This window comes from Saccopteryx bilineata, chromosome 2 (genome assembly GCF_036850765.1).
Source record: "Saccopteryx bilineata isolate mSacBil1 chromosome 2, mSacBil1_pri_phased_curated, whole genome shotgun sequence".
Lineage (NCBI taxonomy): Eukaryota > Metazoa > Chordata > Mammalia > Chiroptera > Emballonuridae > Saccopteryx > Saccopteryx bilineata.
Genome location: NC_089491.1, coordinates 226,381,164 through 226,400,147, shown reverse-complemented (window position 1 = coordinate 226,400,147; position 18,984 = coordinate 226,381,164). Strand labels below are relative to the sequence as shown.

General features: G+C 40.2%; 1 protein-coding gene across 11 annotated transcripts in view; it reads left to right on the top strand.

Annotated features, from left to right (window-relative positions):
- TTC3 (tetratricopeptide repeat domain 3) overlaps positions 1–18,984 on the top strand; it is a 125,468-nt gene that overhangs the window by 63,893 nt on the left and 42,591 nt on the right. For all 11 annotated transcript variants that reach the window (XM_066259391.1, XM_066259401.1, XM_066259402.1 and 8 more), the window contains 9 exons: positions 841–933; positions 1,880–1,944; positions 3,370–3,506; positions 4,920–5,243; positions 8,829–9,080; positions 12,073–12,119; positions 13,324–13,380; positions 14,310–14,377; positions 16,562–16,723. In XM_066259391.1, coding sequence (XP_066115488.1) covers positions 841–933; positions 1,880–1,944; positions 3,370–3,506; positions 4,920–5,243; positions 8,829–9,080; positions 12,073–12,119; positions 13,324–13,380; positions 14,310–14,377; positions 16,562–16,723 — 1,205 coding nt within the window. The remainder of the gene's footprint in view (positions 1–840; positions 934–1,879; positions 1,945–3,369; positions 3,507–4,919; positions 5,244–8,828; positions 9,081–12,072; positions 12,120–13,323; positions 13,381–14,309; positions 14,378–16,561; positions 16,724–18,984) is intronic.

Here is an 18,984-nt window from a genome sequence, read left to right as displayed (position 1 = left end):
AATTAGCAAGATAGTGATGTTAATTATCATTAGCTAGGTATACTTTCTGAGTATAGGTATAAAATCTCATTTCTATTCATAGAATTTGTGATTCGTATAAGCTTAGACTAAAGAAAAAAAAGAGCATCTGTTTCTACATTGCATAGCTTTATTTTCATTGGGGAAAAAATAAAGCGGTACGCTCGATATATATTAGCACTAGGAATTAGGCTTGGTAGAGATACTTGTTCACATTTTATACATGTTCACATAGTTACCTAGAGATATCATGATATGACTAAGTCACTGTTACCTATAAGTCACTTCTGCCATGTCTGTGTCTTACCTTAATTGAGTTTCTCTAACTATACATGCTTCATTAGTGGTCATAACCATTCCCATGGGTTGAACGGTGCCTCTGTAAATTAGCTTTCATGAGGGTATACTGAAGTGGTATACACCCAAATATCTCATGACCTACGAGAAAGGTTCATCTTGCTCACTTTACCTGTTCTGAGGGTCTGCAGCTGTTGGCCAGGGTCGGGTGCCGCAGCTTGAGTCTGTGTGGCTGTGTTCTTAGTGTTGGAATCGAGAGGTTGCCTGGCCATGTTCTTGTGGCAGAGGGTAAAGAGCAGTGGCTAGTCCATTCAGTGTTTCGTAAAGCTTTCTCTGGGACATGGTGTGCGTCAGGTCAGCGCTCCTTCTGTTGACCAAAGCAAGTCATGTGGTCAGCCATATAGGTGGTGTTCCTGAAGGAGGAAGTTTGTGACCATATTTTAACTGTTCCTGATGGTTAAAATGGTATATATGTATACATATATAGAGTTATTCCGAAATAAAGCATTTGTTTTAATCAAATAGGATTTTCTACAAGGAGTCTGTCTTACTCCTGACTGCAAAGGTATCATTTCTAAGATTGTCATCTTTGGCAGCGGTGGTCAAGTGAAATGTGAAGTAAGTAATTAAGGGGAAATCTTATTAAATTAATAACCAAAAATGCCTGACCAGGCGGTGGCACAATGGATAGAGCGTCGAACTGGGATGCGGAGGACCCAGGTTCGAGACCCCAAGGTCGCCAGCTTGAGCACAGGCTCATCTGGTTTGAGCAAGGCTCACCAGCTTGGACCCAAGGTCACTGGCTTGAGCAAGGGGTTACTTGGTCTGCTGTAGCCCCCCTGGTCAAGGCACATATAAGAAAGCAATCAATGAATAACTAAGGTGTCACAATGAAAAACTAATGATTGATGCTTCTTGTCTCTCTCCGTTCCTGTCTGTCTGTCCCTATCCCTCTCTCTGACTCTCTCTCTGTCTCTGTAAAAAAAAAAAAAAAAATTAATAACCAAAATGCTTACACCTTTTAAAGCATGATTTAAATTTATGAAAGTTGTACAGTTTGGATCTTGTCTTTTTCAGGAAATAGTTACTTAATAGGGACTACTAGAATGTGAGAACCTTCTCTGCCGTGAAGGATTCTCACATTCTTTTATTTCCTAACAGGAAAAGGAGGCCTTTTACAGTGTAGCCTTACTGTTGTTACACTTTCTGTAACCTATTTCCTTAATCCCCAGTCTACATTCGGATACTTTGGGGTGGGGTTCTTAGGGAGGGAAAGGTCTGTTGGAGGTGGCAGGAGTGGTTGTTGTAATGATATTTGTAGTTTATTTGATCTCTGCTTACTTTTAATTTTAAAAAATTCTTGCTGCACTGTGTCTACTTTTAGTTCTTTTTTTCAGTAAATTGTTTTGCTAAAGTTTTCTGGACTTTTGTCTGTGTCAGATCATAACTGTTCTCTGCCAAATTGAGCATTGACTATGTGATTCTGAAATGCTTCTTACTTGAGGTTTTGTGCTTTTTGTCATGGGAATAAGACAAATTTTGAATGTCTTTGTTTTATTCAAAGTTTGAACACAAGGTCGTAAAAGAAAAGGTTCCTCCAAGGCCAATTCTGAAACAGAAATGTTCTAGGTAAGATTTTAACCAACTCTAGCTCAATGATGTCTTTTACAATATAACTCTATTAAATGAGATGTCTAAATCATGCTGCTTTTTAAATTGGCTGTACATACTTATCAAAATAAGTGGTGTGTGTGGGGTTTTTTTTTTTTGTGTGTGTGTGTGTGTGTGTGTGTGTGTGTTTTCTGAAGTGAGAAACGGAGGCAAAGAGACAGACTCCCGCATGCGCCCTACTGGGATCCACCCGGCATGCCACCAGGGGGCGATGCTCTGCTCATCTGGGGCATTGTTCCATTGTAACTGGAGCCATTTTAGCACTTGAGGCAGAGGCCATGGAGCCATCCTCAGTGCCCGGGCCAACTTTTGCTCCAATAGAGCCTTGGCTGTGGGAGAGGAAGAGAGAAATAGAGAGAAAGAAGAGGGGGAAGAGTGGAGAAGCAGATGGGTGCTTCTCCTATGTAACCCTGGCCAGGAATCGAACCTGGGACTTCCACATGCTGGGCCGATGCTCTACTGCTGAGCCAACCGGCCAGGGCCTCAAAATAAGTAGTTTTTAAATGATTTCTATGAATATTTAAAACTTAAAGAGAACTAGCCTGGAATGAATAAATACTAAAAACTTGAATAAGAAACTTTGTTTAGTGGTTGAATTTGTAAGTCAAATTATGACATTTGATGCTGTGAAATGATGTTTGATCAGATTTGGCAGTTAGATAAAAATTGTATACTAAGCTCTCAGTTTTTTAAACTGAGAATTTGGAATCAACCAGATGAGTATTTTTTAACTCTCTTCAGCAAATATTTTGAACCAATGAGTTATTTCTCACACTGAAATACTCAACATACTGTCAGAATCATTCCCTTTTTTGTATCATCTTGTTCAGATCAAATAATCTCAATCCTTTTTGCTTTTCCTGCCTCTTATTTTCTATTCTATTTTTTTTTAATCGTTGAACAAGAGAAAACAAAAGAAAAGATGAATAGAACTATTTGTTGAGAATTTGTTATAACTCTGTCAACCAAATTCTGGTGTCGTGGACCATCATTGAAGTGTTAAAATAATAGTTTACTGTGGGGTCTTTCTTTGAACTGAGTGTTTATATATATTATCTTGTAAAGTAATTTTATTGTTTTTCTTTACCCTAAGCAGTAACTTATGAACATGGAAATAACATTTATACATTCTACCTGCCTCCCTTGGTTAAGTGCCACCCAATCGCCGAGGTTTTTGTTCATGAAACATGTACCTTTAGTTTGACTGAATTGACCACGTGTGTCAACAGTTTGTGATACTGAACAGAAAAGATGTAGACTAAGTTCTCACTGAAAAGGAATTTTTCTAACTTGTTGCGTAGAGAGTGGTTTCCACAGTAGACAAAGGGAAGGTAGTGAGTTTACAAGAAAGGTGAATTGTCACTAATTGTAAATGTTTATCAGCCTAGAGAAGCTAAGACTGAAAGAAGACAAAAGATTGAAGAGAAAGATCCAAAAGCAGGAAGCAAAAAAGTTAGCACAAGAAAGACTGGAAGAGGACTTAAGGGAAAGTAACCCATCCCAAGTTGAGGCGCAGAAAGGTAGGCTGGAGTCCTAGGCATGATATGCGAACAGTGTATCCTCACTTGAACTACAAATACAAATATTCATCTTACTGAGCCTTACGTTAATTGTTACTGAATTGAAATTTGGATTTCAGTTAATAGTATCATGGGAGAGGGTGGTGCAAAGGGCACTGATTTTGAAAGCAGTACGTGGGGATTCAAAATACTGCCCAGCCACTACACTAACCTGGGGCGGATGAGTTTCCTCATCCCTGAACTGAAGGTGGAAGTAATACCCAGCATGAGTGTTGTGTGTTTGACAGTGGTCTGTAGACTTCACTATGTGGATATAAGTTCTAAAACAGTGAACTGTAAATTCATTACTGAGTATCCGAAATAATGCTGAGTTCACATAAGGAAGCTGTTCATAAAAGGTACTGTGGAGACTGCCTACTCCATCCAGCCTTTTGTGTTAGTTACTCCATGACCAACGTGGGAATGTATCAGGTGATGTTACTAAATAGTAAGAAACTGTGGACATGTTGGTTGGTGTGTTTACTTCCAGATGAGTTGAAGTAAGTTATTCTCATTTTCTACAACAATGGCTGTCTTTAAAATGAAATATTTCCTCTTGCTGTCTTTATTTTTCATCTACTATTCCATTAATGTTCACACATCAGTCAAAATTATCTTTCCCACTAAAAATGTTTTCAGTTGAGTGTGGTATTTTAACTTTGTAGGCTTCAAGAGGCTAAATGGCCGTCCATTAGGGGGATGAGCAGGTGGGAAGATGAACTTGAGATGTTTTTTTATTGTAGTCAGGGAGTCCCAGGTCTGCAGTTTAGGATCCTACTACATAAGCTGAGTAATAAGAACGATCAAATATCATATGAATCTATAACTGAATAAATGACTCCTTCCACTCCAAAAAAACCCGAGACAACTTTTGCATTCTTAAATGACTAAATGTATGTATTGAATATGACTTTTAGATGATTGATGAGGCTGGGTTAGAGTGGTTGAGGAAAGTGAACTTATTTTAGAGAAACTAACATTTTAGATATTACATGAGTGGTATAGAGTGAAGGAGAAAAGGCACTTTTGATGTGTTATGCTTAATATGAACTTTCATATTTTTTCAAAGGTATTGTTCAACATGGAGTGAGGCAAAAGTAGGTTTACAGTTGTGAGTGCTCAAACTACAGAGTTTATTCTTGCATTATTATTAATTATTGTATTATTTTCCATACAAACCACTGTCAATATACTTTTGCCCCATTCATATTCCTAATTTAAAATTTCTTGAGTTGTTTATTTAAAAAAACACAAAGACTCCTACTGAGTCAGGTTTATACTATTATGTAATGTGACGCCATTTCTTTTTGAGTGTCTGTCTTTGCAAGTTGGTCCTATTTCTCACTGTAACTGACCAGTGTTGTTGATCCTTAGAAACTGTGAGTTCCGAGAGCTGCCGGTTCGTGGACGACAGGATTCTGCAGTGCATCCAGCAGCACGCCAGCAAGATCAGATCCGGCGTGCTGAACGCATCCAAGCTTCTCAAAGAGTTGCTCTCATGGAAGGTGTTAAGCACAGAAGACTATACAACCTGTTTTTCCAGCAGAAATTTTCTGAATGAAGCAGTGGACTATGTCATTCGTCACTTGATTCAAGAACAGAATCGAGTCAAAACAAGGATATTTCTGCATGTTTTGAGCGAGCTTAAAGAAATGGAGCCAAAATTAGCCACCTGGATCCAGAAACTTAACAGCTTTGGTATGTCAGTTAGTCCTGGAGATCAGTGTCGGGGAAGGAGAAATGTGGGCCATGAGCCCTTCTCCTTCCTATCATTATTTATTACTTTTTAAAATAAAGGATTAAAGGATTACAGATTGGTATGGATAGAAATTCTATTTTCCCTACTCACCATTTTCAGGTTATTTTTTCCTCTTTTCCAGTTGAGAGGAGGGGAAATAGAGAGACAGACTCCCGCATGAACCCAACTGGGATCTACCTGGCAACCCCTGTCTGGGGCTGATGCTCTGCTCATCTAGGGCCATACTTGCAACTGAGCTATTTTTAGTGCCTGAGGTAGAGAGGCTCCATGGAGCTATTATCTTCAATGCCTAGAGTCAAAGCACTCAAATCAATTGAGCCATAGCTATGGGAAAGAAAGGGGGATAGGGGTGAAGAAGCAGATGGTCACTTCTGCTGTGTGCCCTGACCAGGGGATCGAACCTGGAACATCCACATGCTGGGCTGACGCCCTGCCAACTGAGCCAACTGGCCAGGGCCTGGGTTATTTTATAGGTAGGTTACAGTATACTTTTTCAACAGGTGTAAACACAGAAGTTTAGTCAGTTAGAAAATCCAGTCCCATTTATGCTAAAGTATTTGTAGTGTATAAACAGTAACTGCTGGGTCCAGCCATGGGTACCTAGCACCCTTGGAGTCAGCGGTCTGTGACCTATGGGATTCTCCAGTTCAGGAGTCTGATTTTTTAATGAAAAATTTAGAGAGAAGAGCAGATGGAACTAATTGCTTAGGATCACCTAAGGAGTAATTTATACCTAACAATTAGGAGAAAAATACCTGGGTTGTTAAAAACAACAGGATTAAAAACTGTTACTCTATACTGGTTTTCCTAATTTGGTTGAGGAAGGACACCACCTCCTCCACCCCCCACCCCCCGCCCTCCCGCCCCAAGCAGGCTACCTACACCCCCAACCAGGGACTGCAGGAGCAGCTGCAGGCAGAGCTGTTGTCTAGCACTGGATAGTGATTTTTTGGGTACGTTCCTGGGCCCTGTTTACCTTGGTGACTGATAGCAACTGGCCTCGCATAGTAAGTTCAATTGGTAGCTGTTAGATAAAAGGTCAGTGGCAGAGCAGAGCCTTACTGTAGCCTGCAGTCCAGAGGGTTAGCCTGCCAGGCCTCTGTGAGCCACGGGCCTGCCTGTGTTTTTAGAGACATGAGCTGTTAGGATTCTAGGGTTTGAGAGGAGATAGTGATACATTTGAGAGGAGACAATTTAAATGGCAGCAGACTTGACATAGGTCTCCATGGGTTTCTGGTCCCAGAAAATGAATCTTAAGGGATGATGCCATTGGTGTCTATTACCAACCCAATACATAAATTATAACTTTTATTTCTTACTTTAACTTGTTTTATATGATAACTCAAGAGAAGAGGCTTGTCTGGTTGTGCACACCAGTGTTTATGCAGGTAGACAGCAGCCCGTGGGCCAAACAGCTCACTGACAGGGACTGGGGATTTGAGTGTGTGCTCTGGATTTGGTTCAGTTTATACTGAAGACTAAATGTGTCGTTTTAATAAGTATGCGTGCATACTATTTAAAGTTGCAGTTTGTATTTAAAGTTGTTAAATGGGCCCTGGCCGGTTGGCTCAGTGGTAGAGCATTAGCTCAGCGTGTGGAAGTCCTGGGTTCAATTCCTTGTCAGGGCACACAGAAGAAGTGCCCTTCTGCTTCTCCATACCCGCCCCCCACTTCTCTCTTTATTTCTCTCTCTCTCTCTCTCTCTCTCTCTCTCTCTCTCTCCTCCCCTCCTGTAGCCACGGCTCCATTAGTGAGTTGGCCTTAGGCACTGAGGATGGCTCCATGGCCTTTATCTCAGGTGCTAATAAATGGCTCTAGTTGCAACAGAGCAAGGGCCCCAGATGGGCAAACCATTGCCCCCTAGTGGGCTTGCTGGGTGGACCCCAGTCAGGGTACATTCAGGAGTCTGTCTCTGCCTCCCCTCCTTTCACAAATAATAAAATAAAATAAAAATATAAATATAAAATAAAGTAAAAAATAAAAGGTTGGTTAAAGCATATTAATGGGCAAGGCTGTACTATACCCTGATGTAAAGCTCACATTTATTAAAATCAAGTAATTTCCAATTCCTGGAATTTTATCTTGTGCTCATAGAAAGTTTATACAATGGAGTCACATCATATGCATGTTTAACAGAGAGGTCAGTTTATATGCAGATAGAGGGAGGGGAATGATCATTTCAATGCTAGGTATGATCTGCCTGTCCCTCACTGAGCACACGCTCTGCTGTGAGCCTTAGATGGAAGTGTGAATGTAGGATTTCTTCATAGGCGATTCCCTTAAACCTTGTGTCTTTTGAGTATTTTGTGTGGGCCCTGATTCTGGTTTTCACCAACAGTAATTTTTAGTGCAGCCTGACCTTTAGCTGCTGCTGTTTCATCGGGAAGAACCAGCTGTATAGGGTCATTTGACTCAGCAGTCTGCTTCATTTGCTGGCTAAAGCAGGGTGCTTTGTGGGGCACTGGGGCAAGGACTGCTAACGGTGTATTTTGGTGGCTGTGTCAGTAGCAGGGCTAACAGAGCAGGGCGTCACCATACTCTTGAGTAGGAGAGTATGGGGTTGCAGCCACTCTTTTTTCTGATTGGACAAGGGGGAATAAGCAGGAGTGGTGAGCACCTTGACTTTTGTGAGCATTGTTAGGAGCCCTGATATTTGGGGGAATATGGAGCAATTCTTGGAGGTGTTGGGGGAGGAGTTTACACATTTCCTGTCTTAAAGGCATCTGGGAAGCTTTTGTATATTACTGATGTTTTGTTGCTAAGGAGTATATGTGGAAAAGCATTGTAAAATCTTGCTCGTTTGGCCCTGGCCAGTTGGCTCAGTGGTAGAGCGTTGGCCCACACGTGGAAGTCCTAAGTTCGATTCCTGGCCAGGGCACACAGGAGAAGCGCCCATCTGCTTCTCCACCCTTACCCCTCCCCTTTCTATCTCTCTTCCCCTCCCGCAGCCAAGGCTCCATTGGAGCAAAGTTGGCCTGGGTGCTGAGAATGGCTCCATGGCCTCTGCCTCAGGCTCTAGAATGGCTCTAGTGGCTCTGGTTGCAAAGGAACAATGGCCCAGATGGGCAGAACATTGCCCCCTTGTGGGCATACCAGGTGGATCCTGGTCGGGCACATGCGGGAGTCTTTCTGCCTCCCTGCTTCTCACTTCAGAAAAAAAGAAAAATCTTGCTAGTTTGTACTAATTGGAGTGCAAATCATTATGAATTCATGAAAAGGTTATTGCTATATTTTTAAAGGAATTTAGTGCCTTCTTTTCCTAAGTCTAATAAAAATTAATATCAATAATAGAAACTGTTGGCCCACCTTATTCAATTAATAGATAGGAATTACTATCAATATCAATGTTAAATGGTGTTTCTGAAATGTCTGATAGCTTAAGCAAGCTTGTTCTCAGGTATTTAAGTGTTTGCACTGCAGTTGTGAGCAAACTGGAGTAGAACCATTTTCAAAGATGTGAATATGAACGTGTTTGCACAGAAAGTGGTTTCCCGTCTTCTAATTTGCCCTTTGTTTTATTACAGGCTTAGATGCCACAGAGTCTTTTCTTTCTCGTTATGGAACGTCTCTTAAGAACCTTGATTTCAGCATTATGACTTTTCTGTGGCATGAGAAATACGGCCATAAGCTACCCTCTATAGAAGGGAAGCGACTCGAATACTTCTGCGAGTTGGCGTCCCTGAAGGAAGCGCGGTGCCTGATATGGCTGCTGGAAGAGCACAGGGACAAGTTCCCGGCCTTACACAGTGCTTTAGATGAGTTCTTCGACATCATGGGTACGCGGGCCAGGCTTCGGTTTATAGTAGACCTCATCTTAGAAAAAAATCTGTGGAGGACCTGATTTATTTAAATACTTTAATAGAGAAAATTATCATGGTAAAACTGCTTATTTGGGGAGGTTAGTGATTAAGAATAGTAATTTTTTTCACATCATAAAACCTTTTTACTCTGGAACTAAGTTGTAAAAACTCAGATTGGTATGTCACACTGATTATATCAGGGGTCGGGAACCTTTTTGGCTGAGAGAGCCATGAACGCCACATATTTTAAAATGTAATTTCGTGAGAGCCATACAATAACCTGTGTACCTTACGCATTATCCAATAAAAATTTGGTGTTGTCCCGGAGGACAGCTGTGATTGGCTTCAGCCACCCGCAACCATGAACATGAGCAGTAGGAAATGAATGGATTGTAATACATGAGAATGTTTTATATTTTTAACGTTATTATTATTTTTATTAAAGATTTGTCTGCGACCCAGATGCAGCCATCAAAAGAGCCACATCTGGCTCGCAAGCCATAGGTTCCTGACCCCTGGACTATATCATTACTATTTTCATCTTAGATATTTTGACAGCATCATGGCAAAGATTGCATATTAGGTTGACAGGATTTATTATGTGTAGCAGTCAGGAGAATGGCCTGCGGGAGTAGGTGATGTTTGTTGTAGAACAAACAACATGGCTGCTGTAGCAGGTGGAACCTAGAACTGGGAATCAGGAGATTGGGTTGTGGCTCAGTTTCTTCCCTAACTCATTGCATTACAAAGCTTGTTTCTACTATGGGCCTGCCTGCTGTGCTAGGTGTTAGCAAGGAGTTCAGAATGCTTGTCTCACCCTCAAGGACTTGATGCTTCACAGAGGAGAATGGGATGAACATCTGTGTGATGTGGGAGCAAGCTCAGTGAGAGAGGACCAGGGAGGGAGTTCAGACAGAGGATGGAGCACGTGTGTTCTCCCAGGAAGAGGGAAGCCTGGTGTGGGGCAGGGTCTGAGCTAGATGTGGACTTGGACAGGGTGACCACCAGGCCTAGAGAGGATGGAGGGGAATCGGGGGACCTGTTTGGATAGGGGCTTGGAGTCCAGTTTGGCAGAAAAGGATAACTAGTAGTTATTTCCTTAGCTGATGTTGGTTCTTAGTTTCTTCATCATTAAAATAGGAGGATTTAGAGCCCATGACCTGTATGGTCCCATTTTGCTTCACAATATAACAGTTTTGATTCCAAATTCATTTGAATTTCTTATTTTTGCTACTACATTTATGTCTTATGATAATGCCCTTTCCTTTTCTCTCAGCATCAAGATTCTACCTGTTGCTAGGCATTAGACCTTTAAATTTCATGCTGTTTGTTTTAAAGTGTACAGTAATGTCACATGTTAAACAGTTTAAATGCAATATAGGAAACAACAAGCATACTTTTGTTGTGGTTCTTAGGGAAGAGCCCACTCAAATGCAGATGGCTTTATCCTCCTAGGACACTGCTTCCTGACTGAGGTGACATGTTGCTCGACAGCCTGGGTTCATTGCTGTCAGTGCGCTGCTGCTGGTAATAACACGCTGGCCCGAAGCTGGGCCTGCAAAGCCCAGTGCATGTCGGATCACACAGCAAGACACTGAAAAGGACACAAGTCTCTCTGTGTGCAATTTCCCCGGTTCTTGTGTTCCATGCGCAGTCCTCTGGCTGTGTCTGTCCCTCTGCTCTCAGTCATAGGGGCGGATGGCCTGCAGATCTAGAAGGTCTGCATCTAAAAGTCCTGCAGATTTCCAGGTCCCACTTCTCACCTTCCCAGATGTACTCAATTTTATCTCCTTTGATTCTGGATTATATTTCTTATAAGTTTTAAAAGTTCAGTGATCTCATAAATAAGGAAATGCAATAATGTCATCAGTATAATGATAATTGGGAGCCCCAGCCTCCCTCCTAAAGTCTGGATGCGTATTTATTTCCATGTTGGGATTTCCGTGTAGGAAGCCAAGAGGCTCCTGAAGAGCAGTGTGGCTGAGCCCATTTATATCACACTTATTTCTTGAATTTATCTCATGTCATAACATTGTATATCTTGATTTTAATCAGGAAAGCTGGAATTAGTCTTGATTCTTCCTTTCCCCTATTAGCCTGTATCTAGTTTGTCAGCAGTCCAAATAAGCGTCATTTTGGATCTGCCTTTTCCTGTCCATTCCAGTTCCCTGGGTCAGGACCTTTGTGATCTTTTCACAACAAGACCATTGCAGTAGCCCCCAAACCGTTCTCCATGTCTTTACACCCTCCCTTTCCAAATCCTTCCTATATCATTGCCTATAGGGACTCTTGAGGAAGATCTCTCTGATCCTGTAACTATTCTGTTTGGGGAACAGTTGCTTAGTGTTTCCTCCAGATTGAGTTCATATCATATATCTGGAATCATCATCACTCTGCCCATCTGCCCTCTGAATGAGCACCCCTGTCATCACTGTGCCCAACCTGCCCTGTGCTTTCCTGCCTCCTGTCCTTGCTCATGCTGTTTCTCCAGCCACATTCCACCCCATTGCTTGTTCATTTCAGGTCTCTTTCTCCCCAAAGTCCTTCCTGAGCCTCCTTAGGCCTCTCCCCTTGAAGGCTTTGTTCTTCCATCTATGCTATTCCCATTATAGTCATTGTGGCAGTTAGCACACTAGTTTGCAAGTATTTGCCTCTTTGTCTTTTTTTGTAGAGCACAGGCATGTGGATGGCAAGGACTGTTTTATGTATCTCTGTTTTCCCAGCTCCTGGCATAGAGTTTGGCATCTAGAAGGCACTAAAGTGGATTGAAATTTTGTGCTTTGCAGTTGGTTTCCCATTTAGTTAGCCATTTCACCCTTGGTTTCCAAACTAGACTGTGCCAAAGCCAAGTAAGCATAGGACATAGTCTTCCTTAGTGTTCTTGGGGCGGTTTCCTTAAAGGCTTCAGTGAATTGTACAGCAGTGTTCATGTTCCATCCCTCACGATACCATCTGTGTCTTCCTGCAGACAGCCGCTGCACTGTGTTAAGGAAACAAGACAGTGGTGACGTTCCAGTAAGTTTCTTGATCGCTTTACGTGTCATGTTCTAATTGGTATTAGAGGAAGAGTGGAGGACCCAGGCTAGTGTTTCATTACATCTTAGGTGGTACTCCAGACCCTATATGGAGGACTCGAGATAACATGTACTAATCATTAGAATGCTAATCCCAGTCTTCCTCTTGTTTGGAGCAACAATCCATAAACTGAGGCTTACATTAGACAACAGCCTTAATGTTTCACAACTGATTGTTAGTCTGAGAAATAGGAAAGGAGTTCTCGAGTCACCTTCTGGTGTGAAAATGAAAAATGACCTGTGATGGTGAAAATTTTAACGCTTTGCCCTTGAAGGAAAACAGAGAAACTTTGTTTTGAGTGGCTAAAAATTGAGTTTAACTTAAAATAATTCTAGAGTTGTCTGCTTTAGAAGGTTGTATCAGTTTTCAAACAGAAAATTGTTGTTTCCTAATATTTAGAATCAAGCCATCTATACTTGAAATTTTGTCTTAATCCTCCATTTACTTAAACATTGCCCAGCTGAGTATGGAAACACAGCTAACACTCCGGAGGAGAATTGACTGCTTCTTGTAAATGCACGGTGTGCTCCCCAGGGTCTGGCCAGGTACAGAATGGCTAGTTTGCCTTAGTACCATGATGGCGAACCTTTTTATAAAAACCGCCCATTTTTGCAGTGCTCGTCAACCTGGTCCCTCCCGCCCACTAGTGGGCCTTCCAGCTTTTATGGTGGGCCAATCGTGGCGCCATTTGGTTGCTCCACTACTCCCACCGTGAAAGCTGGAACACTCACTAGTGGATGGGAGAGACCAGGTTGACCAGCACTGCAAAAGTGGGCGGTTTTTATAAAAAGGTTCGCCATCACAGCCTTAGTAAAAGGAAGATCATTAAAATACTATTAGCATATAACTAAAATTACTTTTTAAGTCTGATTAATTACTTGAAATTACATAAAGCCTGTTGAAAATGAATTTAAAATGTTGGAACAATGTAATTTTAGTTATAGCATTAAGCGTCACTAAACTTTTTAAAAATTTCTATTATAAATTATAATACTCAGGCTGACACACTATATTGTTATTTTTTTTAAACATTTTATATGATTCAGCGTATGATCAGTCTGTGAAAATCAGTACGTTTATAATATATGGTAGCTTCATGATGCTGTTATTGGAGTGTTCAATGATTTCCCCCCTCATTTTTTAGTTTAATTCAACCAAGATAAAAAACAAAGGCAAGAAAAAGAAGCCAAAGGATTCAAAGGTAAGGAATGTTTTCTGTATTAATTCTTATGTAAAATAACTGAATGTGTAAATTAAACTAACCAATTCTTGAGATATTTTGAAGCATTTTTTAGAAGACTTTCTAGGCTTTAAAGATATTTTGGCAGCCATCTACATTTTGAGGAAGTTTAAGGTTCATATCATATATAAGTAACTCTTAAAAGAGACTTTTATCTTTATTGTCCTTTTTATTTTCTGAATAAACACAATTGTCATAAAGTGGGACTCGGTACGAGTAGTCACAGAGCAGAGTGACCAGGACAGCTCTGGGGTCATATAGACCTAAGTTTATATTTTGGCTCTCAACCAATTATTATTATTATTTTTATTGCTGTTCTTATTTATATGTGACTGGAGCTAGTTATTTGACTTCCCTGTGCCCTAGCGTTACCATCTGTATAATAAGACATGATACCTGTTATAAATAACTTGTAGAGTTATTATCTAAACTATTCTAAATAAAGTTGGTAAATACTGATCATAGAATCTCAGAGCTGATAGGCTTCCTTCTTTCCTTTTACCCAAGGCTCTGCTCCAAGCCCACGAGATCACTAGGGCATTATTTTTAAGACTTACGGTGGACTCTTCATGGCTGTCATGTATTTGGAGGACTCAGCCAATAATACTTTTCTTTCTGTCTTTGATCATATGTCCTCAGTTTATCTGAGATGGGAGTTTAAACTGTGTGACATTTAATTTTTGGGGGGAGTGTGGGAAGCTGCCTAAATATTAATTTGGACCTATTTATGGTTGTTGAAACTTTTATTATTATGTGTTCTTATTCATAATACAGTTTAGATAAGTCTCATGTATTGTTGATTTGCATTGCATATTTATGTAAGCATTTGTCAGTTTTAATAGTAATTTTAAGGTAGAAAATTATTGTCATTCTTCTGTCTTTTAAACCAGCCTATGTTAGTTGGGTCTGGAATAGCTTCGATAACAACTGAAATTGTTGCTTCAGGTGAAGACCATAAGTAAGTATAATTTTTAAATTTTTGCTTCGTTTTAACTCAAGTGTTTAACTTACTAAGTGATGTTTATTTAGTGTGCTTTCAACTTGTGTTTTCCCTAACTTCTCTGTCGAAAGATGTGCATCTGTGATGACAGCCTGATCTGACCCATCCTGAGTGAATTTATAGCTTGGCTTGTCAATGTTAAAAATTCATATGAAGGGCGTTAAAATCATAAAGCAGATGACATTCATTTGATAAATTTAAGAACCTGTTATGTGCATGTGCAAGATACTGTGGGGCAACCCTAGAGAATGCTCTTTAAAATATTTATTGAAGAGAGTTTTCTGTTGATTATTATAAGTGTAAGAACGAGACGGCACTCGATCACCAGGTGTGCAGGCTTTATTAGAGGAGAAAAACCTGCCGGGGCACTTTTCCAAAAAGAAGGGCACCAATACAAGCTAGGGGGATAAATTATATGGGGTTAGGAAGAATTTCGAGCATGTGGGTGTTGAATTAAAAGTCCTGGTATGTCCGGAGCCCCTCCTTGGGGTGACTTGTCAGCTTCTTGGAATTCCTCTGTCTCAGGGGTGATAGTCCAGTAAGGATGAGGTCTGACAGATAAGCGGGCAGTTTGGAATACATATATCTTATCAATAAGCATACTTGCTATATAATAGGAGAGATGGAGATGTTTTGGAAGCTATATATGATGTAATAGTTTAATGTTAGGTGTGAGTGATTTTTAATAGCATCTGGTTGTTGAAGCTGAATTTACAAGAAACAAATAGACATAAGAGGAAATGAAACTAGTGAGTAGCAGTGACCTTTTTATATCATATTTGTTTATGGGCAAAAACCCACAAAAAATGTTTTGGTGTTTTTTGTTTGTTTGTTTTTTACTTTTCTTAATGGCGTAATAACAGTTGTTTTACACATTTTCATGGATTCTTTAAATGGAGAAATTGTTTCAAGTTAAAATAATAAGAGCCCTTACTTAGATAACACTTATACACCAGACACTATTCTAAGAGCTTTACATGTACAGGGTAGGCAAAAGTAGGTTTACAATTCATGTGGAAAATAATACAGTAATAAATAATAATAAACTGTAAACCTGCCTTTGCCCCACCTGATTAAATCCATTTAAGTCACTCCTTTACCCTAGGAACTGGATATTATGATGTTCATTTTATATATAAAGAAACTAAGGCACAGTGTAGTTGAGTGGCATACCCAAGAACACAGAGATAGTAAACAGCAAAGCGGAAGTTAAACCCAGCAATCTGGTATAGAGCCCATACTCAAGTTGCACTCTTTTTAGAGTGCTAGAAACATTCCATTTTTTTAAAAAAATCTGTGTGTTAAGTACTTTTTACCAGTCTCAGTCTCACTTTAATTTAAATTAATAACAGTTATAATAAATGTTTTCATTTTTCTCTTTAACAAGTTACAACCAATGAAACATTGATTATTTTATTTTTAAAATCAGGTATTTTAAAAAATTTGCTCTTGGTGAGAGAGTAAGTTGTTAATAACAAGTGCTTACTCAGTAGTCAGGTACATATATTTCTTGACTATAATTGTAGAAGCATAATTTTCCTGCATTAAATTCTCTGGTAGTGGCCCTGACCGATTGGCTCAGTGGTAGAGTGTCGACCCAGCATGTGGATATCCCAGGTTCAATTCCCAGTCAGGGCACACAGGAGAAGCTACCATCTGCTTCTCCACCCTTCCCCTCCTACAGCCATGGCTCGATTGGGTCAAGCGCATTGTCCCCGGGCACTGAGGAAGGCACTGTGGAGCCTCTGCCTCAGGCACTAAAAAGAACTCTGTTGTGAGCATGGTCCCAGATGGGCAGAGCCTTTACCCCAGACAGGGGTTACTAGGTGGATCCCAGGCTCATGCGGGCATCTGTCTATCTCCCCCCATCACTTGGAAAAGAAGAAAAAAAATTCTCTGGTAGTTTTATTTTTGCATAGTAATGCTGAGTAATATGTTACTGTCTTTGTCTCAATTTAAATACGAGTGGGGCAAAAGTAGGTTTACAGTTGTGAGTACATGAAACAGTTTATGCCTGTATTATTATTAATTACTGTATTATTTTTCATACAAACAGCTGTATACCTGTTTTTGCCCCACCCCGGATCATTGTGTCACCTAAAGCTTATTATTCACAAAAAAAATTTATTTTTTTATCAACAGACGCAATTCAGGTTCTTCAGGACCATTTGTAGTGCCTGACCACCTTCGGCAAGATGTGGAAGAATTCGAAGCTCTCTATGAACAGCACAGCACTGAATATGTTGTCCGTAATAAGAAGCTGTGGGACATTAACCCAAAACAAAAATCTTCAACTCTGTATGAGTAAGTAGAACATTGCTCCAACTTTTTTTTTTTTTTTTTACAGAGACAGAGAGAGAGTCAGAGAGAGGAATAGATAGGGACAGACAGACAGGAACAGAGAGAGACGAGAAGCATTGATCACCAGTTTTTCGTTGCGACACCTTAGTTGTTCATTGATTGCTTTCTCATATGTGCATTGACTGCAGACCTTCAGCAAACTGAGTATGAGTAACCCCTTGCTGGAGCCAGCGACCTTGGGTCCAAGCTGGTGAGCTTTTGCTCAAACCAGATGAGCCCGCGCTCAAGCTGGCGACCTTGGGGTCTCGAACCTGGGTCCTCGGCATCCCAGTCCAACGCTCTATCCACTGTGCCACTGCCTGGTCAGGCACTCTAACTATTTTTTATTCCAAGGCTGCCAGTCAGAGATTTTAAGTTGTTTAATTTATGTTTCGTATCTTTAGTAAAGGAGCCATTTTTATTGGCTGGTAAGCTCTGGGGAGGAAAAGGATTTTTACAGCTTTTGTTCAGATTATACAAATGTAATTTAGGATTTTTAATTATTAAATTTAGAGTACTAATGCTTATTACTTTGTCAATTTGAGTGACTAATATTGATACTTTGTACTTCCAAAACTGTCCTGGATATGTTCTGATAGAACTGATAAAGTTTCTGGCCATAATCATTTTATCATGAATTTCACGGTAGACATTTAACAAGGAGTTGCATGATTCTTTGATCTCGTTGTCCTTTTGTTGATGAATGCATCTGTATGGCATCTCCTAAGTCCAGGCAAGTAGCTTGGGGAAGGGTTACCCCTTTCCTGTGGAAGGGAGACGTGGATATTGTCATTGTGTTGGCCAGGTGATAGTTTTTCAGCTGGGACGAAAGAGTGCACATAGAAAACCCTGCATCTCTGTATTTTGTGGGAGACTTGATATCCTGACATTGATCTAATAAAAGAGAAACTGACTTTCCTTTAGAAGTAACCTTAGGGGTGACTCACTCATCCATAATTTGGTCATTTTGTTTTTCCTCAGTTGCATCATCCATCTTCAGTTTGATGACATGTTCTTGGGTTCCTCTCGATGGTTTTTCTTTAGAATAGAAGTGCTGAGAAAACCATGTTTCTGGAGAACTGAATGACAACATGGAAACAGCTTGTAAAATTAACATTAGTATTTTTTAAACTATGTTAAACTTTGCTTCAGGCTTCTAAAACTGAAGCTAAATTGTGTAGTTTTCAGGAGCTTGCTTTTTTTTTTCTCTCTTGCTTTTATTTTTTTTTAATTAATTTTAATGAGGTGACATTGATAAATCAGGATACATATTTTCAGAGAAAACATCTGTAGGTTATTTTGAATTTGATTATGCTGCATTCTCATCACCCAAAGTCCAGTTGTCTTCCATCACCTTCTAACTGGTTTTCTTTGTGCTCCTCCACTCCACCAATCCCCTCCTTCTCCTGCCCCCCACCCCGTAACCCCCATACTCTTGTCCATGTCTCTGAGTCTCGTTTTTATGTCCCACCTATGTATGGAATCATATAGCTCTTAATTTTTTCTGATTTACTTATTTCGCATGGTATAATGTTACTAGGGTCCATCCATGTTGTTGTAAATGATCCGATGTCATCATTTCTTATGGCTGAGTAGTATTCCATAGTATATATGTACCAAAGCTTTTTAATCCACTCGTCCTCTGACGGACACTTGGGCTGTTTCCAGATCTTTGTTATTGTGAACAATGCTGCCATAAACATGGGGGTGCATTTCTTCTTTTCAAACAGTGCTATGGTGTTCTTGGGGTATATTCCTAACAGTGGTATAGCTGGGTCAAAAGGCAGTTTGATTTTTAATTTTTTGAGGACTCTTCATACTGTTTTCCACATTGGCTGCACTAGTCTGCATTCCCACCAGCAGTGCAGGAGGGTTCCCTTTTCTCTACATCGTCGCCAGCACTTATTCTGTGTTTTGTTGATGAGCGCCATTCTAACTGGTGTGAGATGATATCTCATGGTTTTAATTTGCATTTCTCTAATGATTAGTGATGTTGAGCATTTTTGCATATGCCTGTTGGCCATCTGTATAACCTCTTTGGAGAATTGTCTATTTCTTTCGCCCATTTTTTGATTGGATTCTTTGTCTTCCTGGTATTGAGTTTTATAAGTTCTTTATAAATTTTGGTTATTAACCCCTTATCAGATGTATTGTCAAATATGTTCTCCCATTGTGTAGTTTGTCTTTTTATTCTATTCTTATTGTCTTTAGCTGTGCAGAAACTT